The 22,190-nt window shown below is 40.0% G+C and overlaps 1 protein-coding gene across 1 annotated transcript; it reads left to right on the top strand.

Moving 5' to 3' along the window:
- The first annotated feature begins 18,140 nt into the window (after positions 1 to 18,140).
- On the top strand, positions 18,141 to 18,461 carry LOC138371078 (microtubule-associated protein 6-like). The gene has a single exon (XM_069335735.1). It carries the CDS (start codon positions 18,141 to 18,143, stop codon positions 18,459 to 18,461), a length of 321 nt encoding a protein of 106 aa, XP_069191836.1.
- Positions 18,462 to 22,190: the final 3,729 nt, after the last annotated feature.

The following is a 22,190-nucleotide window of genomic DNA, read 5'->3' as shown; positions in this document are numbered from 1 at the left end:
AGCAGAATCGATCATGTTTCGTTAAACGAAATCCGTTCTTTTAACAATACATTTTCCCCCGTGAAGTCAATAGAATGATCACATAAACTGGAATGTAAATACAATGCACTGGAGTGTTGGGCTGTACGAATAGCATATGAATGCTGCTTTAAACGCGAGGAAGAAGATTTACCCGTCTGGCCGATGTAGCACATCACACTCATTATATATATATATATATATATATATATATATATATATATATATATATATATATATATATATATATATATATATATATATATATATATATATAAATTTATAATTAACAATTTCATTTTTTCATAATTCCTTCTTATCTCTGCTTATTTGCTAGAATGGACTCGCTGAATTTAAATATGGAAAAAATGATATATATTTTTTAACTTTATCGTTCCTAAAATCTCCCCAGCTGTATAAAGATCCTGTTTATATATCCCCAGAGATAATATTTGAGGTATTATGAATGGATTTTTTTATAAATGTCGATTAATTAAATTATAATACTCTGGATGAAGGATTGGAAAAAAACACTATTTTTCCTAGATTTTAACAATTGATTTAAGTTTCAAATCCCAAAAGGTTAAAAATAATACCTTGAAAGTAAATTGAATGACAATATCAGTTACTGAAACAGACAAGAACTCACATCTAGGGTCCCAGCTAGCCCCAGCCTAGCATATGTAGCATTGCAACATAAGTTATTCATGCTGGGCAAAGTGAAACGTTCTAATAAAAATAATAATAATAATACACTAAGAAATCCCATTAACGTGGTCCAATGGTTTAAGGCGTATGCATGGGAGTACCCATTGTGCTGGTTCGAATTCTCCGTATGGCTGTTACTGGTTTTCTCAATAATATAATCATTTAAAAATTACTTGGAGCAGTGCAGGGGTTTTGAACCAACGTCCTGGTGAATACGAGACTTACTCTTATTGAAATAATAAGAATAGCAGTAGTAATAGTAATAATACTACTAATAATAGTAATAGTAATAATAATAATACTACTACCACTAATAATAATAATAATAAACTCATTGTAATAAAATATACATAGGAACATATTACAGTGGTTAATTAGTACGTACAGATATGGCGTATTAAATAAAGCCACTAATATGCATAGTGTTTCGGGCGTAATTTTAATTAATTAAAGTAATTGACTTTTAAGCTTAATGGGTTAACACGACACGTTTACAGGTTTCCCAAAATAGGCCTATTATTTGTTTTTAATAGACTGTTGTTCCAGGATGTACCACATCAATGGTATTTGTTATTTTGCGTTTGTTCATTACTTTTTGCTCATTTAATTCGTCTAACGACATTCATAACAGCTCATTTCCCCTTGTAACTTAACTAATCTTTGTATCTCCCAGCTACCACACCAGCAATAATGTATATTTACGATACACAACATATATAAATGAAGAAACGTATTTTTATTTCAGGATTTCATCTGACTGTAAATAGGTACCTGGGAGTTAGACAGCTGCTACGGGTTTCTTCCTGGGGGGTGTTTAATAAAAAGGAGGCCTGGTCAAGGACCGGGCCGCTGGGACGCTATGCTCCGAAATCATCTCAAGATAACCTCAAAACAACCCCTTCATGTTACAGAAAATATAACACACAGTAGACACAAATCGCTTGTTGCTTTCTGATGTTTTAATTATTGTCGAGTTGAGGTAATTATCTGAGGAAGATACCAAGACGTGATGACTATGTGTCATCGGCTTGGGTTCCTGATCGAGTTGAAGGAAGCCGAGAGAATGAAATATTAATTGAAAATTGGAAAGTCGAGCATAAAATTAATCTTCATATTTTTAGGATGTCGAAGTGTCGACAGTATTCTGATAAATGTTCCGTGAAACCCTGAGAACTTGATGTATCTATGAGAAAACGGAGTTACAAATTCGATCCATCAAATGGAATCAATAATTTCTTCTCAGATATCTTTTAGCTAGATTGGCTACCTGTTGGTGCCCGGATCGACGTATCTATGCCCTGGCCTTTTCCACACACCTTTACAGATCTCTCACACACCTACACATCTTCCCATCTTCTTCCACATACCATCCATCATCATCAAACCATCATCAAACCATCTTCTCTAACACAACCTCCCAGTAGCCCACCACAGAACAAAAGATAGAGAGTCATCTGAAGATTCCTTTTGCATGACAGTATGTGAATAATATATATATTTTTATTAACATATTTAGGTACATCTGGATTTGTGGAGCTGCCCTGGACTATATGGAAGGGAGTACAGTGTGTGTGAAAATTCTAGCTACGTGATGCTACAAATCCCCCTCACACAGGATGGTTAGTTATACAGAGGCATGTGATAAGTAGTCTGCACTGGCAGATTCTGGGGGCATAATGAGGATATCATGAACGCAACTGTGAATACGGTATCAGTGATTGTGTATACTAATATAATTTAAAGTGTGTTAAACTCTACGGATTTATAGTTCCACATTTCATTTACAACGTATTCGTGGTGGGGTGCTTAGGCCGATTCCTCTTAAGGGTCGCACAGGGGCTGACCCCAACCACTCATATGAAACTCTTCATAAAATCATCATGCAGACTTGTATGAGTCGAGCCTTACTCATCCTACCTTGCACAAGCAGACATTCTCTTCTATATATAGGTGTGGTACCCAGCGGTACCTAATCTCTCTCTCACTCACTCATATTCTCTCATTCTCCCTACCTTCCTTCACATTTTCTCTGCGACCCATTCCTCCTTCCACCCCCCCCCCCTATTTCCCGCTCTTTCTCTCTCTCCCTCTCCCTCCCTCCCATTCTCTGTTTTCCATCCCATTCTGTTTACTTCCCTCCCATTCTCTCTGTTTTTTCTTCATCCCTCCCTCCCTCTCTCTCTCTCTCTCTCTCTCTCTCTCTCTCTCTCTCTCTCTCTCTCTCTCTCTCTCTCTCTCTCGCTCTCTCTCTCTCTCTCTCTCTCTCTCTCTTTCCCTCTCTCTCTTTCTCCTCTCCCTCTGGATTTCCCTGTCTTCCAGTGAGCAAAACATGTTCGAGTAGCATAGATTTAGCGTCGATAACAGCAGAAATATCTAGTTAGGCACTCTTTGGACAATCATACCAACATATATGACTTCAATGAAATCATTGGTTGTCACAATAGGATCTACTCCTATTTAAATTAGGGGATAGGGATAGACCAAAATCATCTATATAACCACAATACACCAATGAAAGTTGCTCGAGGCTAACCAGACTACCTTGAACACACACACAGACATAATCACTTTCAGAGGCAGATTAAAGCTTTCCTGAATATTATTCGAAATTACTTCCAATAATTATTTCCTGAACATAGTTTTTTTTTAGGGGGGGGGGGGGGCGGATGGGGGTAGGAATGGAAGGTATGAGCTGATATTTATTCTTCTCCTTTTTCCTTTCCTCGGAATGAACATCTTCCGAATTATCTCCAGGATTCGCCTCTCGCTGAGTGATATGCAGATGCGTGATCATCGACTTCCCAGCCTCCGTCCCAGAGACGAGCCGAACTTAATCTAATGTGCAAGCTTCCCTTACTCCAATCAGGCTCAAGGAACACCCCCTTTCAAACCTCTATTTTATATATATATATATATATATATATATATATATATATATATATATATATATATATATATATATATATATATATATTTGTGCATTAATTGGCTGTTGATTGCAATCAACAGCCAATTAATGCACAACTATATTCTACCCTTTCCTCGGATATATATATATATATATATATATATATATATATATATATATATATATATATATATATATATATATATATAATATATAAATATATTAGTATATTTTGGGAGCAGGGTTTCTCTAATACACGTGTCATTTAACACAAAAGCATTGAGACTATTATTAAATTACTTTTGGATATTTTCGATTCTACACAAATATATTCTTCCCTCTGGAGGGGTGAAGAAACACAAGATTACTTAATCTTTCCATATATTTATTTCACTTAATCTTTCCATATATTTATTTCACTTAATCTTTCCATATATTTATTTCACTTAATCTCTCCATTTTATTTATTTTCATCACTGTGACATCTTCAGGAGTAAACTCTGTTACACTAACAGCTATACCAAGCTTACAAGGAAAACTCTATACTTTTATAAGTGTGGGAACATCTCACTCTACGATCAAATGTCCGGAGCGGTTGTGTGTCGGGATTTTAATGATGGCAGTAGCACTCCAGAATGCAATTCTTTTGACCATGTAGTGTTACAGTTGACTAAGGTGCGTCTGGGAATATTCCGTGTGTAAGTTCGAACCCACATCAAGGCCCTTGTGGATTTGTTCACCTAACTCCCTTAATCGTAGGGAGCGGCGAAGGGTAGGGTGAGGTGATGAGGTGATTGTTGCTTGACTCCGGCTTCTAGCTTCTAGATCCACTTCTGGATCAGTGGAGGACCATCGATCAGTTCGATGCTCGAATTCTGTTCGAAGCAGAATTCATCTGGATGTTGATTACTGGAGTCAGCTCCCGTTTGAACACAGCCTCAAGCGTACAAAGCCTCTTACGATCGTCGGTGTGTGTGATTAGTGTCGTATCTTTTACTATGTCTTGGTGATTCTGGATGGTGTTGTGGTGTTGAAAATGATGTGGCTTAATACCTCCGTCTTGCAAATGTGTAAAACATCTACTCAGTGTATTCGTCGTGTGTCCAATGTAGCATATATTTAGCGGCGATGAGTCACAATAACGTGGCTAAATTATGTTGACCAGACCACACACTAAAAGGTGAAGGGACGACGACGTTTCGGTCCGTCCTGGACCATTCTCAAGTCGATTGAGAATGATTATCTGGGGCCTGATTATCCTCAGTCAGATGGCGGCTTAGGTTCTTACTAAAGATTTCGTTGAATTTTGCATTATTGTAATCGTTGTTCACAACAATTTGGCAGATTCGTTGAAGTTCATGGTCGGCTATCGACTTGAGAATGGTACAGGACAGTCCGAAACGTCTTCGTCCCTTCACCTTCGAGTGTGTGTGGTCTGGTCAACATAAGTAAGCATATATTTCGGAGGGCACAGTCTCCAGAGCTGCATTTTTATTGATACACTACATTAGTAGACCTCAGGTTGTCAGAGGAGGCAGAAATGTTACTTCTCATAATGAGGGAAGATGCACGAGACTTATTATAGTAAATGTCATGACGCATCCTTGCGTTTTCACTGCAAGATTACCAATTTCTGTCAATTATATCTCGTATCACCTTCTTCTTCTCCCGGCCGACCTGGAGCCGGTCGGCCGAGCGGGCAGCACGCTGGACTTGTGATCCTGTGGTCCTGGGTTCGATCCCAGGCGCGGGCGAGAAACAATGGGCAGAGTTTCTTTCACCCTATGCTCCTGTTACCTAGCAGTAAAATAGGTACCTGGGTGTTAGTCAGCTGTCACGGGCTGCTTTCTGGGGGTGGAGGCCTGATCGAGGACCGGGCCGCGGGGACAATAAAAAAGCCCCGAAATCATCTCAAGATAAACTCAAGATAACCTCATCCTTCTTGTATGCCTTAGTGAATATATTTTTATAATCCACTATAGTGTCATCCATAGGGCCGATTTTCCACCTCTGGGGCCTGATTATCCTCAGTCAGATGGCGTCCTAGGTTCTTACTAAAGATTTCGTTGAGTTTTGTATTGTTGTAATCGTTGTTCACAATAATTTGGCAGATTCGTTCAAGTTCACGGTCGGCGGTCGATTCCCTTTGTATCAAGTGATTTGACTTCCAAGTTTTTTATAATCATACTAACATTGAAATAGCTTAAGCTACTCTATCCTTTGAAACAGATTTTATTTTGTCTCAATAAACGTACTTGAACATACGCTTTCCCTCAGTAATTACCTCTTTGTAATGATCTCAACACGGTAAACATTAAAAAACACGGTAAAAAAAAATTTCGGTAATGATGAGAGTAAACGTGTTACCTGTGAGTTCCATTTAGATGCTTGAATCTCCAACGGCCTAAATATGATGCATTATAAATCACAGCGGCTCGCAGAATTGACGGACTGTCAAGTTTTGTATTAGTGGATCTTCGATTAGGTTAGATTAGGTTAGGTTAGGTTAGGTTAGGTTAGGTTAGGTTAGGTTAAGTTAGGTTAAGTTAGGTTAGGTTAGGTTAGGTTAGGTTAAGTTAGGTTAAGTTAGGTTAGGTTAGGTTAGGTTAGGTTAAGTTAGGTTAAGTTAGGTTAAGTTAGGTTAGGTTAGGTTAGAGCAATTTAGTACATTTATGAGACGTTCTGAGAACTCGAGAAGACGGACTGAATTCCTAACTACAGAACTCACTGAGAAGGGCAGCAAACACAAGCAATGTTTCATTAACTTTATGTTATTGTTTGCATTGTTGATTTGAGATTAACCTAAGTGCCATAGGCGTTAACATACATTATTCGTTCCAAGCTGGGCGGAGCTTTGGTCATTGAAAACGACATTTACACAGTAATTGCTGTGTAATTGGTAATTGCTGTGTGAGCATTCTATCCTGTCGAATATTACGTCGCATTTTGACATAAATCCCATACGGCTAAAAACTGATGTATTATAAATCATAGCTGTTCGCGAAATGAACGAGTGGTTTCGTTTTCTGCAGATGATGAGGCACAATAACGTGGCTGATGACATGATGACCTGTACACACCAAGAAGTATACACACACCCTGTACACAACAAGAACTATACACACACCCTGTACACACCAAGAACTATACACACACCCTGTACACAACAAGAACTATACACACACCCTGTACACACCAAGAAGTATATACATACCTTGTACACACCAAGAACTATACACACACCCTGTACACACCAGGAAGTATATACATACCTTGTACACACCAAGAACTATACACACACCCTGTACACAACAAGAAGTATACACACACCCTGTTCACAAGAAGAAGTATACACACTAAGAAGTGTTCGTGGGTATACTATAATCCTGAAATATGTTCAGGACTAGAGCTTACTTCCTGAATGATAGACCTTGATAACTCTCCCATGGGTGAGAAGACCTCAGCAATACAACAACTCCTCCCATAAAAAAATAAGGTGTCCCCTACGGCAGGGACACCTGAAGCTGGCAAAAAATCTCACAGCAGCAAGTTAGTTTGAGGAGAGCAGAGTTGTAACGCTGCTTCAGCTTTAGTGTGGGCCGACCGGGTCACGTGTTGGACCGTAACTTGTTGCATACGAGGAATTCTTACTAACTTAGTTGAATTGAATGGTTATTTTAGACTGACTGCAATAATTAATTCTTACTAACTTAGTTGAATTGAATGGTTATTTTAGACTGACTGCAATAATTAATTCTTACTAACTTAGCTGAATTGAATGGTTATTTTAGACAGACTGCAATAATTAATTCTTACTAACTTAGTTGAATTGAATGGTTATTTTAGACTGACTGCAATAATTAATTCTTACTAACTTAGTTGAGTTGAATGGTTATTTTAGACTGACTGCAATAATTAATTCTTACTAACTTAGTTGAATTGAATGGTTATTTTAGACTAATTGCAATAACATCAAACAACTGGTATTGAGGAAAGGTACTGGATCTCACCCCACTTGGGCTGGACGGTAGAGTGACGGTCTCGCTTCGTGCAGGTCGGCGTTCAATCCCCGACCGTCCAAGTCCTTGGTGTCACCATTCTTTCCCCTCCCCCCGTCCCATCCCAAATCCTGACCCCTTCTAAGTGCTATATAGTCGTAATGGCTTGGCGCTTTCCCCTGAAAACTCCACCTCTCCTTCACCCCGAAAGAAGGAAGGATGGAACAGGAGTGAAGAACGCCTATCACACCAGACAGTACGCCGGTCTCGTTTCAAGCAGTTCTGAGTTCAATCCCCGACCATCATTGTGGTTTGATACCATTCCTTTCCCCCGTCCCATCCCAAATCCTTTATTCTGATCCCTTCCATATGATATATAGTCCGAACGGCATGGCGCTTTATCTAGATAGTTCCCTTCTCTTCCAGATATAACAGAAGCGAGCCGGATAGGTACAAAACCTCAGAATGATGACCAGACCACACACTAGAATGTGAAGGGACGACGACGTTTCGGTCCGTCCTGGTCCTCAAGTCGTTTGTCTTGAGAATCGACTTGAGAATGGTCCAGGACGGACCGAAACGTCGTCGTCCCTTCACCTTCTAGTGTGTGTTCTGGTCATCATACTTTAGCCACGTTATTGTGACTCATCGCCTGCATGCGAAAACCTCAGAATATCTGAGGAAAGAGTGAACACAACAGAAGCACCTTGCAAATTATATGAATATCCACAACGAATTTCATAGATTAAAGCAACAATGTCGAACGTGAGAAACAACTGAATCAGTATATGTGGAAGAAGACAGAGGTTCATATGAGCCAGATATGAGAAATAATTAATCTTCATTACATGAGAATTGCAGCTAAATAGAGCAGGAAGGAACAAGAAGGTCAAGTTAACCCTATGTTTAAGGGGAATTAAACATAGGTAAATATATAACTTTAAAAGTAAATATATGAAACCAGAGGAAAAAGAATTTACGAGATGACAGGATAGGAGCTGGAATAGCGAGACGAGGAGAAAGGTTCGAAGCTGGATCATCAGGGGATCGAACGCTGACCTGCAAAAAGAGAGGCCGTAGCTTGTTTTGATAGGTATGTGGCACACACACACACACACACACACACACACACACACACACACACACACACACACAAGGAAATCTGCGAGGTACTGAATGCAAAATTCCATGGAGTGTTCACAACCGAGCCTGAGCAGCTCCCATTGTTAGAAGCGATTACCCAAGATGAAAGACTATCAGATATAGAGGTGACAGCAGAGGAGGTAATGAAACAGTTGACAACACTGGATGCAAATATAGCTGTTGGACCAGACAAAGTATCACCGTGGATACTTAAAGAGGCAGCGCAGGCTCTCAGCGTGCCTCTGGCAATGATCTTTAATGAGTCACTAATGTCGGGAGAATTGCCCAGTTGCTAGAAGAAGGCAAATGTCGTACGGATTTTCAAGAAAGGTGATAGGGAGGAGGCACTTAACTACAGACCCGTATCACTGACAAGCATCCCCTGCAAAATACTTGAAAGAATAATTAGGCTAAGACTTGTCGAGCACCTGAAGAGCATTGAGTTTGTAAACAAGCACCAACATGGGTTCTGGACAGGGAAATCATGCCTAACAAACCTTTTAGAATTCTATGATAAAGTAACAAGGATAAGGCAGGACAGAGAAGGCTGGGCAGACTGCATATTTCTTGACTGCCAAAAGGCCTTTGATACAGTACCGCACATGAGACTGCTATACAAACTTGAGAGGCAGGCAGGAGTAAGCGGAAAGGCCCTAGTATGGGTGAAGAACTACCTAACAGGAAGGAGCCAGAGGATAATGGTAAGGGGCGAGAAGTCGGACTGGCGAACAAGTGGAGTACAAGTGGAGTACCTCAAGGATCGGTGCTGGGACCAATCCTCTTGCTAATTTACGTAAATGATATGTTTACAGGAGTGGAATCATACATGTCAATGTTTGCGGATGACGCAAAATTAATGAGAAGAGTTGTGACAGACGAGGATTGTAGGATCCTCCAAGAGGACTTAAACAGGTTGCAGAGATGGTCAGGGAAATGGCTACTGGAGTTTAACACCAGTAAATGTAAAGTTATGGAAATGGGATCAGGTGACAGGAGACCAAAGGGACAGTACACAATGAAGGGGAACAGCCTACCTGTAACGATTCGAGAAAGAGACCTGGGAGTGGATGTGACACCTAATCTAACTCCTGAGGCACATATAGGATAACGACAGCAGCGTACTCTACACTGGCGAAAATTAGAACTTCATTCAGAAACCTAATTGAGGAGGCTTTTAGGGCACTTTACACTGCCTACATGAGACCAGTCTTAGAGTATGCCGCGCCATCATGGAGCCCCCACCTGAAGAAACACATAAGGAAACTGGAGAAGGTTCAGAAGTTTGCGACGAGGCTTGTCCCAGAGTTAAGAGGGATGGGATATGAAGAACGTCTGAGGGAAGTGAACCTTACGACAGTAGAGAAAAGAAGGGAGAGAGGAGATATGATAGGAACATATAAAATACTCAGGGGAATTGACAAAGTGGAAATAGATGAAATGTTCACACGTAATAATAACAGAACGAGGGGACATGGACGGAAACTGGAAACTCAGATGAGTCACAGAGATGTTAGGAAGTTTTCTTTTAGCGTGAGAGTAGTGGAAAAATGGAATGCACTTGGGGAACAGGTTGTGGAAGCAAATACTATTCATACTTTTAAAACTAGGTATGATAGGGAAATGGGACGGTTGCTGTAAACAACCGATAGCTGGAAAGGCGGGATCCAAGAGTCAATGCTCGATCCTGCAAGCACAAATAGGTGAGTACAAATAGGTGAATACACACACACACACACACACACACACACACACACACACACACACACACACACACACACACACACACACACCTCATGGCTAAATGGACAGCGCTCAGGGGTCGCAGTCCTAAGGGTCCGGGTTCGATCCTCCGGTAGAGACAGAAACAAATGGGCAAAGTTTCTTTCACCCTAACGTACTTGTTTACCTGGCAGTAAATTGGTAACTGGGAGTTAGACGGCTGCTACGGACTGCTTCCTGGGGATGAGTGTGTGTGTGTGTGTGTGTGTGTTTGTGTTTGTGTGTGTGTGTGTGTGTGTGTGTGTGTGTGTGTGTGTGTGTGTGTGTGTGTGTGTGTGTGTGTGTGTGTGTGTGTGTGTGTGTTTGTGTGTGTGTGTGATAGAAAAATATATATAGTTTATATAATAGTGGAAAAATAAATTGGTTAGAAAGGCGGGGTCCAAGAGCTAATAGCTCGATTCTGCAGATACAAATAGTAAATAAATACGGTCACACACACACACACACACACACACACACACACACACACACACACACACACACACACACACACACAATAACAGCGTAAAAATGTTCTTTCACGGATGTCAGGAACACCCCCTGCCCCCCGAAAAAAAAATTATTATCACGTCCGCGAAAACGTAAAACCGGTTGAACGAAAAGGGTCAGGTTTTTTATATATATGGCATAAAAACGCGGAAACTAAGTTAATGCTATAATCTCTAAGAACGTTCGAAAAGCTTATAACGAGACGAGATAATCCATCCACACTCATTTAAACGAGTATATACATCTTGGCGAGTACATCTAGATGAGTACATCTGGGAGAGTACATCTTGGTGAGTACATCTTGGTGAGTACACGGTCGTGTGATCACCAGAGGAGGGCAAGAGCGCTGTTCATCAATATAATGGTAGCTTCGGGGGCGCTACAGGAACAATCCCAAACTCCACCAGAGAATATAAATTTGCCTAACACAATATCCTCTATTCATGACCAAGCATTATTGGCTATATCATTAATCTTCGGATACTGTAAATATCCAATATGCAATATACTAAAATTTACCTGACTATACAACCTTGTGTGATAGTTTTGGGGGGAAATTTTCGATTATTTTTGACACAGGCGTAGCGACTATAAGGTAGTTTTGGGTCCCCCAAACATCCACTTATCAACAGGTAGGATTGGCTTTTATGTTTCAATTTGGACCATTCGGATGTAAACAAAAATTTGTAAAATTTATACGTATATTCTGCTCGTTTCATGAAGGTGAACAAAATTAAAAAGAAAAGTTATTTTATCAGAATATATATTATGTATATAAATAAATATAACATAAATAATATTTCATTCGCTTGGGCTGTCGAAGTCTCGAACCAGTGACCACCAGAACGATAGGCAGTAGCTCTTACCATCACGCTACTGAACACCCACAATAAGGAAGGATCTCAAAGACTTGCAAGTAATATCCAACGGAGGCTTCAGGTCTTCCCTGGAGTGACACTTGAGTACACAGGTATGAGGTGGTTCTCATACCTTCCTACTCGAGAGCCGAAGTGACCTGGAATCCCGCAAGGCGATTTATTTTAGGCAATCGTAGTGAACTGAAGAAGGTACAGAAATATCGCCATAAGGTATCCAGATGTGATAAACTGATTGAAGATCTACATCGCGATTTATCCGAGTGATCCTGAGAGTAGTTGAACAGTTAAGGTAAAATAGTTGTAATATAGTTTATGCACAGTGCAACGGAACAGATTGAAGAGAGTTAAATCTGTCTGTGTGAGAGAGGGAGAGAGTGAGAGAGAGAGAGAGGAATTCAACCGTGACTCTGACAATCGTCCATGTTGTGAGCTGCCACGTGTAAACCCAGTGTGATCCTGTGTTAACCCATGTAGTAAACCACATGTAAAGTAGTAAAGCCTACACCACCGTGAAGTTCGGGTTGCGACTCTGCCATCTCCCACCAGCATCAACACCTTCCCACCATGGGAGCACCACCCCCACCGTAGGAGCACCACCCCCACCACCACGGGAGCACCCCCCCCACCATGGAAGCACCACCTCCCACCATGGGAGCACCACCTCCCACCATGGGAGGACCACCTCCCACCATGGGAGCACCACCTCCCACCATGGGAGCACCACCTCCCACCATGGGAGCACCACCTCCCCCCATGGGAGCACCACCCCCCACCATGGGAGCACCACCCCACACCATGGGCGCACCACCCCTCCACCATGGAAGTACCACCTCCCACCATGGGAGCACCACCACCCCACCATGGAAGCACCACCCCCCACCATGGGAGCACCTCCCCCCACCATGAGAGCACCATCCCCCCACCATGGGAGCACCACCTTCCACCATGGAAGCACCACCTCCCACCATGGAAGCACCACCTCCCACCATGAGAGCACCACCTCCCACACCATGAGAGCACCATCCCCTCACCATGGGAGCACCACCTCCCACCTGGCATCAGTGGCCGTAATGACCACTATAAACCGTACTAATCCCACCCCTCCTCCCACGGTGCAACAATTAGCAGTTCGCTCGCGATATATGGACTCGTTTGCATAATAATCTTGCACTTGTTCTGCAATATCGTCGCTGGAGGTGTTCGACCCCTGCTCCTTGCCTGGTCACGGTGATGGCATACCAACAATGCCCCTTTTATAAGCATGTCATTAATTATTGTGAATTATACAATAACAAGGAGAGGATTATGCATTGTACCTGCAGGAGTTCTGCTGTTTATTTATTCAGGGCGAATTATTCAGAGTTTGGGAAGTAGTATGAGAAAGAACATTGCCAAATATTCGCAACGGAAGAGGGAAGCTAATTGTTGACCAGACCACACACTAGAAATTGAAGGGACGACGACGTTTCGGTCCGTCCTGGACCATTCTCAAGTCGATTGACTTGAGAATGATTGACATTCTCAAGTCGATTGACAAGACAACATACTTCAGCCACGTTATTGTGACTCATCGCCTTCACAGGGAAGCTAATCTCTCTACTCTGTAGCTGTTTTCTCTCGTTTACAAATTTTGTAAATTTAAATTTGAAAATGCCTTATTAGGACTATAAACACGAAAGCCAAATCGTTACTGACTGGGATTTCCCTCTGAAAGGTGAAAGAATATTTTTCAACGAAACCCATGCCGTTGAAAATATTAGATTCCCTTCTACTACGGAATCAGAGATGGCGCCATGTTGGAAGTAAATGAAATGTTATAATCCGGGTTTATTGTAACTAGCAATTTAAGGGACTAACACCCTAAGGGAGGCCTAAGTCGAACCCTAGGGACGGTCTAAATTCTCAGTTGGACACCAGTTTTGTGTCTTTGAGGTCCTCTCTTAGTGTGGGTATAGTGGTTAGATATACGGCCGCCGCTCTAGTGGTCTGTGGCTAGAGACTCTAACACACTCACTTATACACACACACTTACACACACACTTACACTCACTTACACAAAGCACAATCTTAGAGGAGCTGGATATTATGAGATCCTGAGGAATAGATAAGACCTCACCGAGGATACTGAACAAGACACCCGCACTACCTTGCTATAATTGGCAACTCCTCACTAGAAATGAGGAAACAACCTGAGAATTGTAAAGTTAATAACGTGGCACCTGTATACTGGAGAGGAAGGATACGAGTCATTCATTATAAATGGGTTAAAGATGGGACTGAGCAGACAGTGTCTCTTCTTCTTTGTGCCTTCTTCGTCTAGGAAGACACTGCACAATCTCCTTCCAAGACTGCGAGAAGTCTTTTGGCACTGTTCCTCAAAGGCAACTCTTATAAAGTCTACAGTAGCAGGCTGTTGTATCGGTGATACAGGAATAATTAATTTTTTCATTCACTTTGTCAGAGAGAGGGAAGAAAGGAAGGGAACTACCAGGGGAAAGCCCCAAGCCATTGCGACTATATAGCACTTGGAAGGAGTCAGTATAAGGCCTGGGTATAATTATACGTTAGGCTTATATCGGAGTTTACCCCCCCCCCCTCCCCCAGGTTGAATTACGGAGCCTCCCACAGGAAGAAATCACCACATTAACTTGACTAACTACCGAGTGCTTGTTTACAACTAGGTAAACAGAGGTATCAGGGGACTCAATTAAGTGCCCATTAAACGTGCTAAATTATTTCCGTCCCACCCGAGGTTCGAATCCGGGATTCCTGATTGTGAGTCGTGATCCAACCCACCTGTACTACCAAGAGACTTCGGTGAAATTGGGTGAAAGAGTACCTACCAGAATGGAGACAAAGAATAACAGTGAGAGAGGAGACAGAATGTAAAAAGATGCGTTTCGGTAAAGCACATTTTAGCATCTATAGAAGCATAAGGAAACTCAAAATAAGAGTTAAAACAACAGCGAAATATCATCCATACTGTGGTGAGGAGACGTAAGGTAGCCACCCTCAACTCACGACTTACTAAAACAAAAATAAAAATATATAAAATCCTCACCAGAATTTGATATCATATCCCATATTGGAAAGAAAATTCACTGGAGCTGTAATAAGGATTCGAACCTATGATCTGGGTATTCCCAAATACATTGATATTCGCGTAAGTATCCACTAGGAAAATGTTACGAAAGTTCCGAACAATTCTCAATTACTTTCTTTACCTTGCACCCCAGACCCATCCAGTGGGAGGTAGTGGAATGGGTTACAGAGGCACATAATGGGGTACAGGAACTGTAGAACTGTGTTTATGTTATCGTGTTTTAACACATTACCAAGGCAATAACAAGGCAATTCCTGTATTTCCCTGATAACGTATTTAAACACGAAAACGTTCGGAATTTTCGTTCCATTTTCCTAGTGGATACTAACGCATAACCGAATCATGTGTTTTTGAGATAATTCTGCACATTAGTATATATATATACTAATATATAGTATATATATATATATATATATATATATATATATATATATATATATATATATATATATATATATATATATATATATATGTCGTACCTAATAGCCAGAACGCACTTCTCAGCCTACTATTCAAGGCCCGATTTGCCTAATAAGCCAAGTTTTCATGAATTAATGTTTTTTCGTCTACCTAACCTACCTAACCTAACCTAACCTAGCTTTTTTTGGCTACCTAACCTAACCTTACCTATAAATATAGGTTAGGTTAGGTTAGGTAGGGTTGGTTAGGTTCGGTCATATATCTACGTTAATTTTAACTCCAATAAAAAAAAATTGACCTCATACATAGAGAAAAGGGTTGCTTTATCATTTCATAAGAAAACAATTATAGTAAATATATTAATTCAGGAAAACTTGGCTTATTAGGCAAATCGGGCCTTGAATAGTAGGCTGAGAAGTGAGTTCTGGCTACTAGGTACGACATATATATATATATATATATATATATATATATATATATATATATATATATATATATTTATATATATGTCGTACCTAGTAGCCAGAACGCACTTCTTTGCCTACTATGCAAGGCCCGATTTGCCTAATAAGCCAAGTTTTCATTAATTAATTATTTTTCGACTACCTAACCTACCTAACCTAACCTAACCTAACTTTTTCGGCTACCTAACCTAACCTAACCTATAAAGATAGGTTAGGTTAGGTTAGGTAGGGTTGGTTAGGTTCGGTCATATATCTACGTTAATTTTAACTCCAATAAAAAAAAATGACCTCATACATAATGGAATAGGTAGCTTTATCATTTCATAAGAAAAAAATTAGAGAAAATATATTAATTCAGGAAAACTTGGCTTATTAGGCAAATCGGGCCTTGCATAGTAGGCTGAGAAGTGCATTCTGGCTATTAGGTACAACATATATATATATATATATATATATATATATATATATATATATATATATATATATATATATATATATATATATATATAGTATATATATATATACTATATATATATGTATATATATATATATATATATATATATATATATATATATATATATATATATATATATAATATATATATATATACTAATATATATAGCAGACTGTGCGTTACTGTAATTTATCTGGGTATATATATTCAGTGTTTTGGATAAAAACATTTTATGCAATATGTCACAATCTTCACAACACGAAAACATACTTTAATATGTTTAGAATATGTTTGAGAACGAGTATTGTATTCAAGGGTGCGAAAGGGATGGGGGGGGGGGGGGGGGAAGGTCTGTTAGTGAGTCAGATTGGTGTGGTTTGGAGTTGGTGATTTGAGACTAACAACCCTTGGAAGGCTTTTAAGCCCGCCACACTATCGTACTGACCAGAAAGTATACTTCACTATTGATCACAGTTATATCTTAAAGTATACTCAGTGTATTCCAAGAAGCGGAGTATACCTTTCGCTGTGTATATCTAGTATGATCAGGGTGTATAGGTTGGTATGAGGTTATACCATCGCCATATGTTTTTCATCCAGTACCGGCTCTGAGAACCGGCTTTGAAAAGCCTACGTACCTGTTGTGAGTTCCGGGGATCAACGTCCCCGTGGCCCGGTCTCTGAATACCGTACATTACAACAATTCTGAATATTTTCTAGGCGCCTAGAAAGGGGTTGAACATCGCACTTAGCCTACAAGTGCCAAGTGTCGGATCTGACAACAAAGGGGTTAGTCAATCATCATAAATTAAGATTAATTATAAATTACGATTAATTACTTTCAATTATTTCTCCAAAACTGATTCACCTCTTGCTACTTGCACTTTATTGATGTTCTTCACCTCGCATATTGTTAGCGTAAATATCTGACCATTAAACAAAAACATCTAATAGGACCTAGGCTTAACCAAGCCTTTCCCCCCCAAAAAAAACACTCAAAATAAGTTAAATTTGACAAAATGCCTTTTTTTTAATAAGCTAAAAATATTTATTTAATGGTATTTTAGAAAGGTTGCAGCTAAGACCCGTTTGGGTTAACGAGATGAGTTTTAAGCTGTTTAGGATTTTGGGCTTTTTTGGACTTACTTTTTTAAGTTGATGACATTACTTTTATGTACTTTATTATGTTTGAGTTCTGGGAGGATTTCATTGTATGACTTTTGTAAGGGGACATTAATATGCCAGGTACCTGATTGTTATTGACAGCAATAGTGGTGGTAGTGGTGGTAGTGGTGGTAGTGGTGGTAGAAGTGGTAGAAGTGGTGTTTATTGTGGTGAAAGTGAAGGCAGTAATGATGGCAGTAGTGATTGTAGTAGTGGTGTCGTTGTAGTGGTGACAGTGGAGACTGTAATGGTGTCAATAGTTGTGGTTGTGGCAGTCTCAAGGTAGTAATGGTGGTTGTAGTAATGACAATAGTGGTGAAAGCCGTGTTGGTTGTGGTTGCAGTGGTGACAGAGGTTGCAGTAATGGTAGCAGAATTGGGCAGTTATTAAAGTGAAGTGGTGGTAGTGGTGGTAGCAATAGTGACAGCAATAGTGCTATCATTAGAGATAATGGTGGCGGTGGTTGTTAAAAAACCAGGTAGTTGTAGAATATGACGTGAGTAGTGCAGGTAATAGTGGTAGTAGTGGTGGCAGTAGTGGTGGTCGCAATGAGTGGTAGTAGTAGAAGCTTTGCTGATAAAATACTGGCAGTAGTTGCCTATTAGCGACATACATGACAAAAGCAAAGGCAGAAATAGTGCCAACAGTGATGAAAGAAGAGGTGGGAACAGTTCCAACAGTGATGAAAGAAGAGGTGGGAATAGTGCCAACAGTGATGAAAGAAGAGGTGGGAACAGTGCCATCAGTGATGAAAGAAGAGGTGGGAACAGTGCCAACAGTGATGAAAGAAGAGGTGGGAATAGTGCCAACAGTGATGAAAGAAGAGGTGGGAACAGTGCCATCAGTGATGAAAGAAGAGGTGGGAACAGTGCCAACAGTGATGAAAGAAGAGATGGGAATGGTGGCAGCGTTGGTAATGATGACAGTAGATTGAAAGATAAACGAGGGACATTAATGAAGTAATTTAGTATGTGCATTGAATTAATGGGAATCCGAATGTTCAAATGCAGGTAGGCTAGCTGGTTGCCTGGAAGGCTACCAGGCCGGCTGGCAGGCTACCAGGCCGGCTGGCAGGCTACCAGGCTGGCTGGGAGGCTACCAGGCTGACTGGAAGGCTACCAGGCCGGCTGGAAGGCTACCAGGCTGACTGGAAGGCTACCAGGCCGGCTGGCAGGCTACCAGGCTGGCTGGGAGGCTACCAGGCTGACTGGAAGGCTACCAGGCCGGCTGGAAGGCTGCCAGGCCGGCTGGAAAGCTAACAGAAAAGACTAAAAGGCTGATGCAACGGCTTCCAGGATGGACAGTGGGTTAGCTGGATGACCATCTTGCATTACTATCATAGCATCCTGTATTACAGTCATAGCTTCTTGTATTACAGTCATAGCATCCTGTATTACAGTCATAGCATCCTGTATTACAGTCATAGCATCCTGTATTACAGTCATAGCATCCTGTATTACAGTCATAGCATCTTGTATTATTGTCATTGCATCTTGTATTATTGTCATTGCATCTTGTATTGCAGTCCAAACTTCACCCTGTATACAGTAGCTGCATGTAATCCCACTCAGGCTATAACTGAAGTTTAAATTTAGTTTCTAGAAAGAACGACCCGCTGGTACTCGAAGCCACAAATTGAAAAAAACTGATGTTGACACTGGGACAAAATATGGAACTAATAATTCTCTTTATTAATGATATCGATAAATTCTCATTTTCACATTTGGTGAACAAGTGTCTGACTATAACCTCACGTCTTCTATCATTCCAGCAAGACAAGATAACACATAAAAAATAACAGTTCCTCATCATCATCATCCTTACATTCAGATTCTATCTTGAATTCTCATCTTACCAACACACACTCTCGCCTGTTGTTCCGTTTATGAGGTTATCACATTTGGAATGAGACCCCCAAGTTTCCATCTTCGAAATGTATATAAACACTCACAACGTCAGAGGGCGACAGATGCTCCTCATTGATCAAGATTTCATATGTACCATTCGAAGTGTTTATTATTATTTATCTTATGCTTATATCATATTTGTAACTTTGAAAACACTTTTTTACTGTAATATGTTGCTATAAGTGGGGTTTTGTACACAGTTTATTATCTTATTTACTAGGTGAACCATACTAAGAATAATATATATATATATATATATATGCAATTGACGATCACAAAACACTGATCATTTTATGCGGAAAATCCACAGAGAAATATGAAATGAGGTGAACGTTTCGGCTTTGTTAAAGCCTTTGTCAACACCAGACTGACTGACTGGTCGTATATGAGTCAGTCTGGTGTTGACAAAGGCTTTAACAAAGCCGAAACGTTCACCTCATTTCATATTTCTCTGTGGATTTTCCGCATATATATATATATATATATATATATATATATATATATATATATATATATATATATATATATATATATATATATACCTCAGATAAAGACATCAAATAAACAATTTCAAAATAGCGAATCAGTCCTGTAAAAGCATTTACGTGAAAGCAAAACACAAATGCATAAATAGGCTGGATGCCATATAAAATTGCTTTTCAAAGCGTCGAATATAATAAAACTTGAGACTAAAGCTTTATTATAAACGTGACAAGCTGACAGGCCGGGCAGGCAGAGCGCCATTTAAATGCTAATATAATTTTGCTCACGGAAGGGCCACAGTCTAAAATTTGCATTTTATAAAATCAATATTTCGTGATTTTGTGGGGGGAAAAAAGGGAATTGCATAGGTACCCACACACTCGAAAAGTGCGTGAGTGCGTATGTATAATTCCCTAGTGTAATTATCTAAGTGTAATTATCTAAGTGTTGTTACCTAAGTGTAATTATCTAAGTGTTGTTATCTAAGTATAATTATCTAAGGTATTAGGTAATTATCTAAAGTATTAGGTAATTATCTAAGCTATTAGGTAATTATCTAAGGTATTAGGTAATTATCTAAGGTATTCTTAGATATTACACTATACCTAACTGTAATTATCTAAGTGTAGTTACAGGATGAGAGCTACGCTCATGGTGTCCCGTCTTCCCAGTACTCTTTGTCGTATAACGGATTGAAACTACTGACGGTCTTGGCCTCCACCACCTTCTCACTTAGCTTGTTCCAACCGTCTACCACTCTACAAAAGAAAACTTTCTAATGTATTTTCGGGACCTTTGTTTCCTTAGCTTGAATCTGTGTTTCCTTGTTCGTGATGTTACTGGTTTTAGGAATTTCGCTTTGTCAATATGTCGATTCCTGTTAGTATTTTGTAAATGGTGATCATATCACCACTTTTTGTTCTATCTTCTTGTTTTGGCATGTTCAACGTCTCTAATCTATCCTCGTAACTCTTGCTTTTCAGTTCCAGAAGCCATTTTGTAACATGCATTTGCACCTTTTCCAGTTTCATTTTGTGCTTCTTGAGATTTGGGCTCCAAACAACTGCTGCATATTCCAGTTTTGGTCTCACGATGTTCTTTATTCCTCTGGCGACAGCTTACTATCCAAAACCAGCTCAGGTCTCGTTCTTTATTAGAGTTCTGTAATTCCTTTCCATATAATTTATAAGTTTTGTGTGGTCTGTTTTCTCCGATTCCAGATTCTATAACATGGCATTTATTCACATTGAATTCCATTTGCCACTTTACGCTCCAAGCACGTATGTTATCTAGATTGATTTGAAGAATATTACAATCGTCTGCACCTCTTATCTTCCCCAGAATCTTAGCATCATCAGCAAATATGTTCAAAGAATTCTGTATTCCTGCTTGTAGATCGGTTATGCAGACGACGAACATTACTGGTGCAAGAACTGGAGCCTGTGGTTCAAGCGTTCGTCCAGCATTTGTGAGGGAGAGTTCGTCCGACACTTGTGAGAGTGCGTTCGTCCAACTCCCAACAGGGAGCATGCGTCTATGTTATCTCCCTAGCTGCCAGTTTTGTGCGCTGGTCGGCCGGGCTAAATAATTTCGTATGTAAATTCATTCATCGCTTCAAACCTCTTTCCGTCATGCTCACATATATATTGAAATTCCTCACACACACACACACACACACACACACACACACACACACACACACACACACACACACACACACACACACACACACACACACACACACACACGCACACATACACAACACAATTTTTATGTGGAAATATTTCCCGAAACCCGGCGCTCGGATACACATCGTCAAAGAATTGTTTACGCAGATTTCCAAAGATGAAATGCTCAATAAATTCCCGAGAATAGGCCAGGTATCCTTGGTCCAGCACTCAGCACAGTTTGGTTCCCATGTTCAAAAAAAAAAATCTTCTATGGTTATGTGCTTGCATATAATGCAACTCTCATTATCTTTATACTTTCAGCAAAAAAAAATAAAAAAATCATGAGCATTTTACCTAAACAAAAATTTTTGTAACATAAAGATAATACATGGATGTTTTCAAGCTTAGGCTGGACACGGAAATGAATGAGGGGATAAAAATAAGGGCTGTCTCGTATTGGTCAATAGTTCTTCCGTAGTTATCTTTGTTTTTTTACGCGAAAATATGGGAAGTAAACGCATATGTTTTTGGGAGAAAGAACTGCTAAGTCCTTTTAAGCATCTCCAGGCCCAATAGGTCTCCTGCAGTGAGGATAAGTTAGGT

The sequence above is a fragment of the Procambarus clarkii genome, chromosome 34, assembly GCF_040958095.1.
Source record: "Procambarus clarkii isolate CNS0578487 chromosome 34, FALCON_Pclarkii_2.0, whole genome shotgun sequence".
NCBI classification, from domain to species: domain Eukaryota; kingdom Metazoa; phylum Arthropoda; class Malacostraca; order Decapoda; family Cambaridae; genus Procambarus; species Procambarus clarkii.
Note: the sequence above shows the minus strand (reverse complement) of the source record. Positions and strands in the feature narration are given on the sequence as shown.

Coding starts and splice junctions, on each gene's coding strand:
- LOC138371078 (XM_069335735.1), top strand. CDS start 18,141: ATGACAAAAGCAAAGGCAGAAATAGTGCCAACAGTGATGAAAGAAGAG.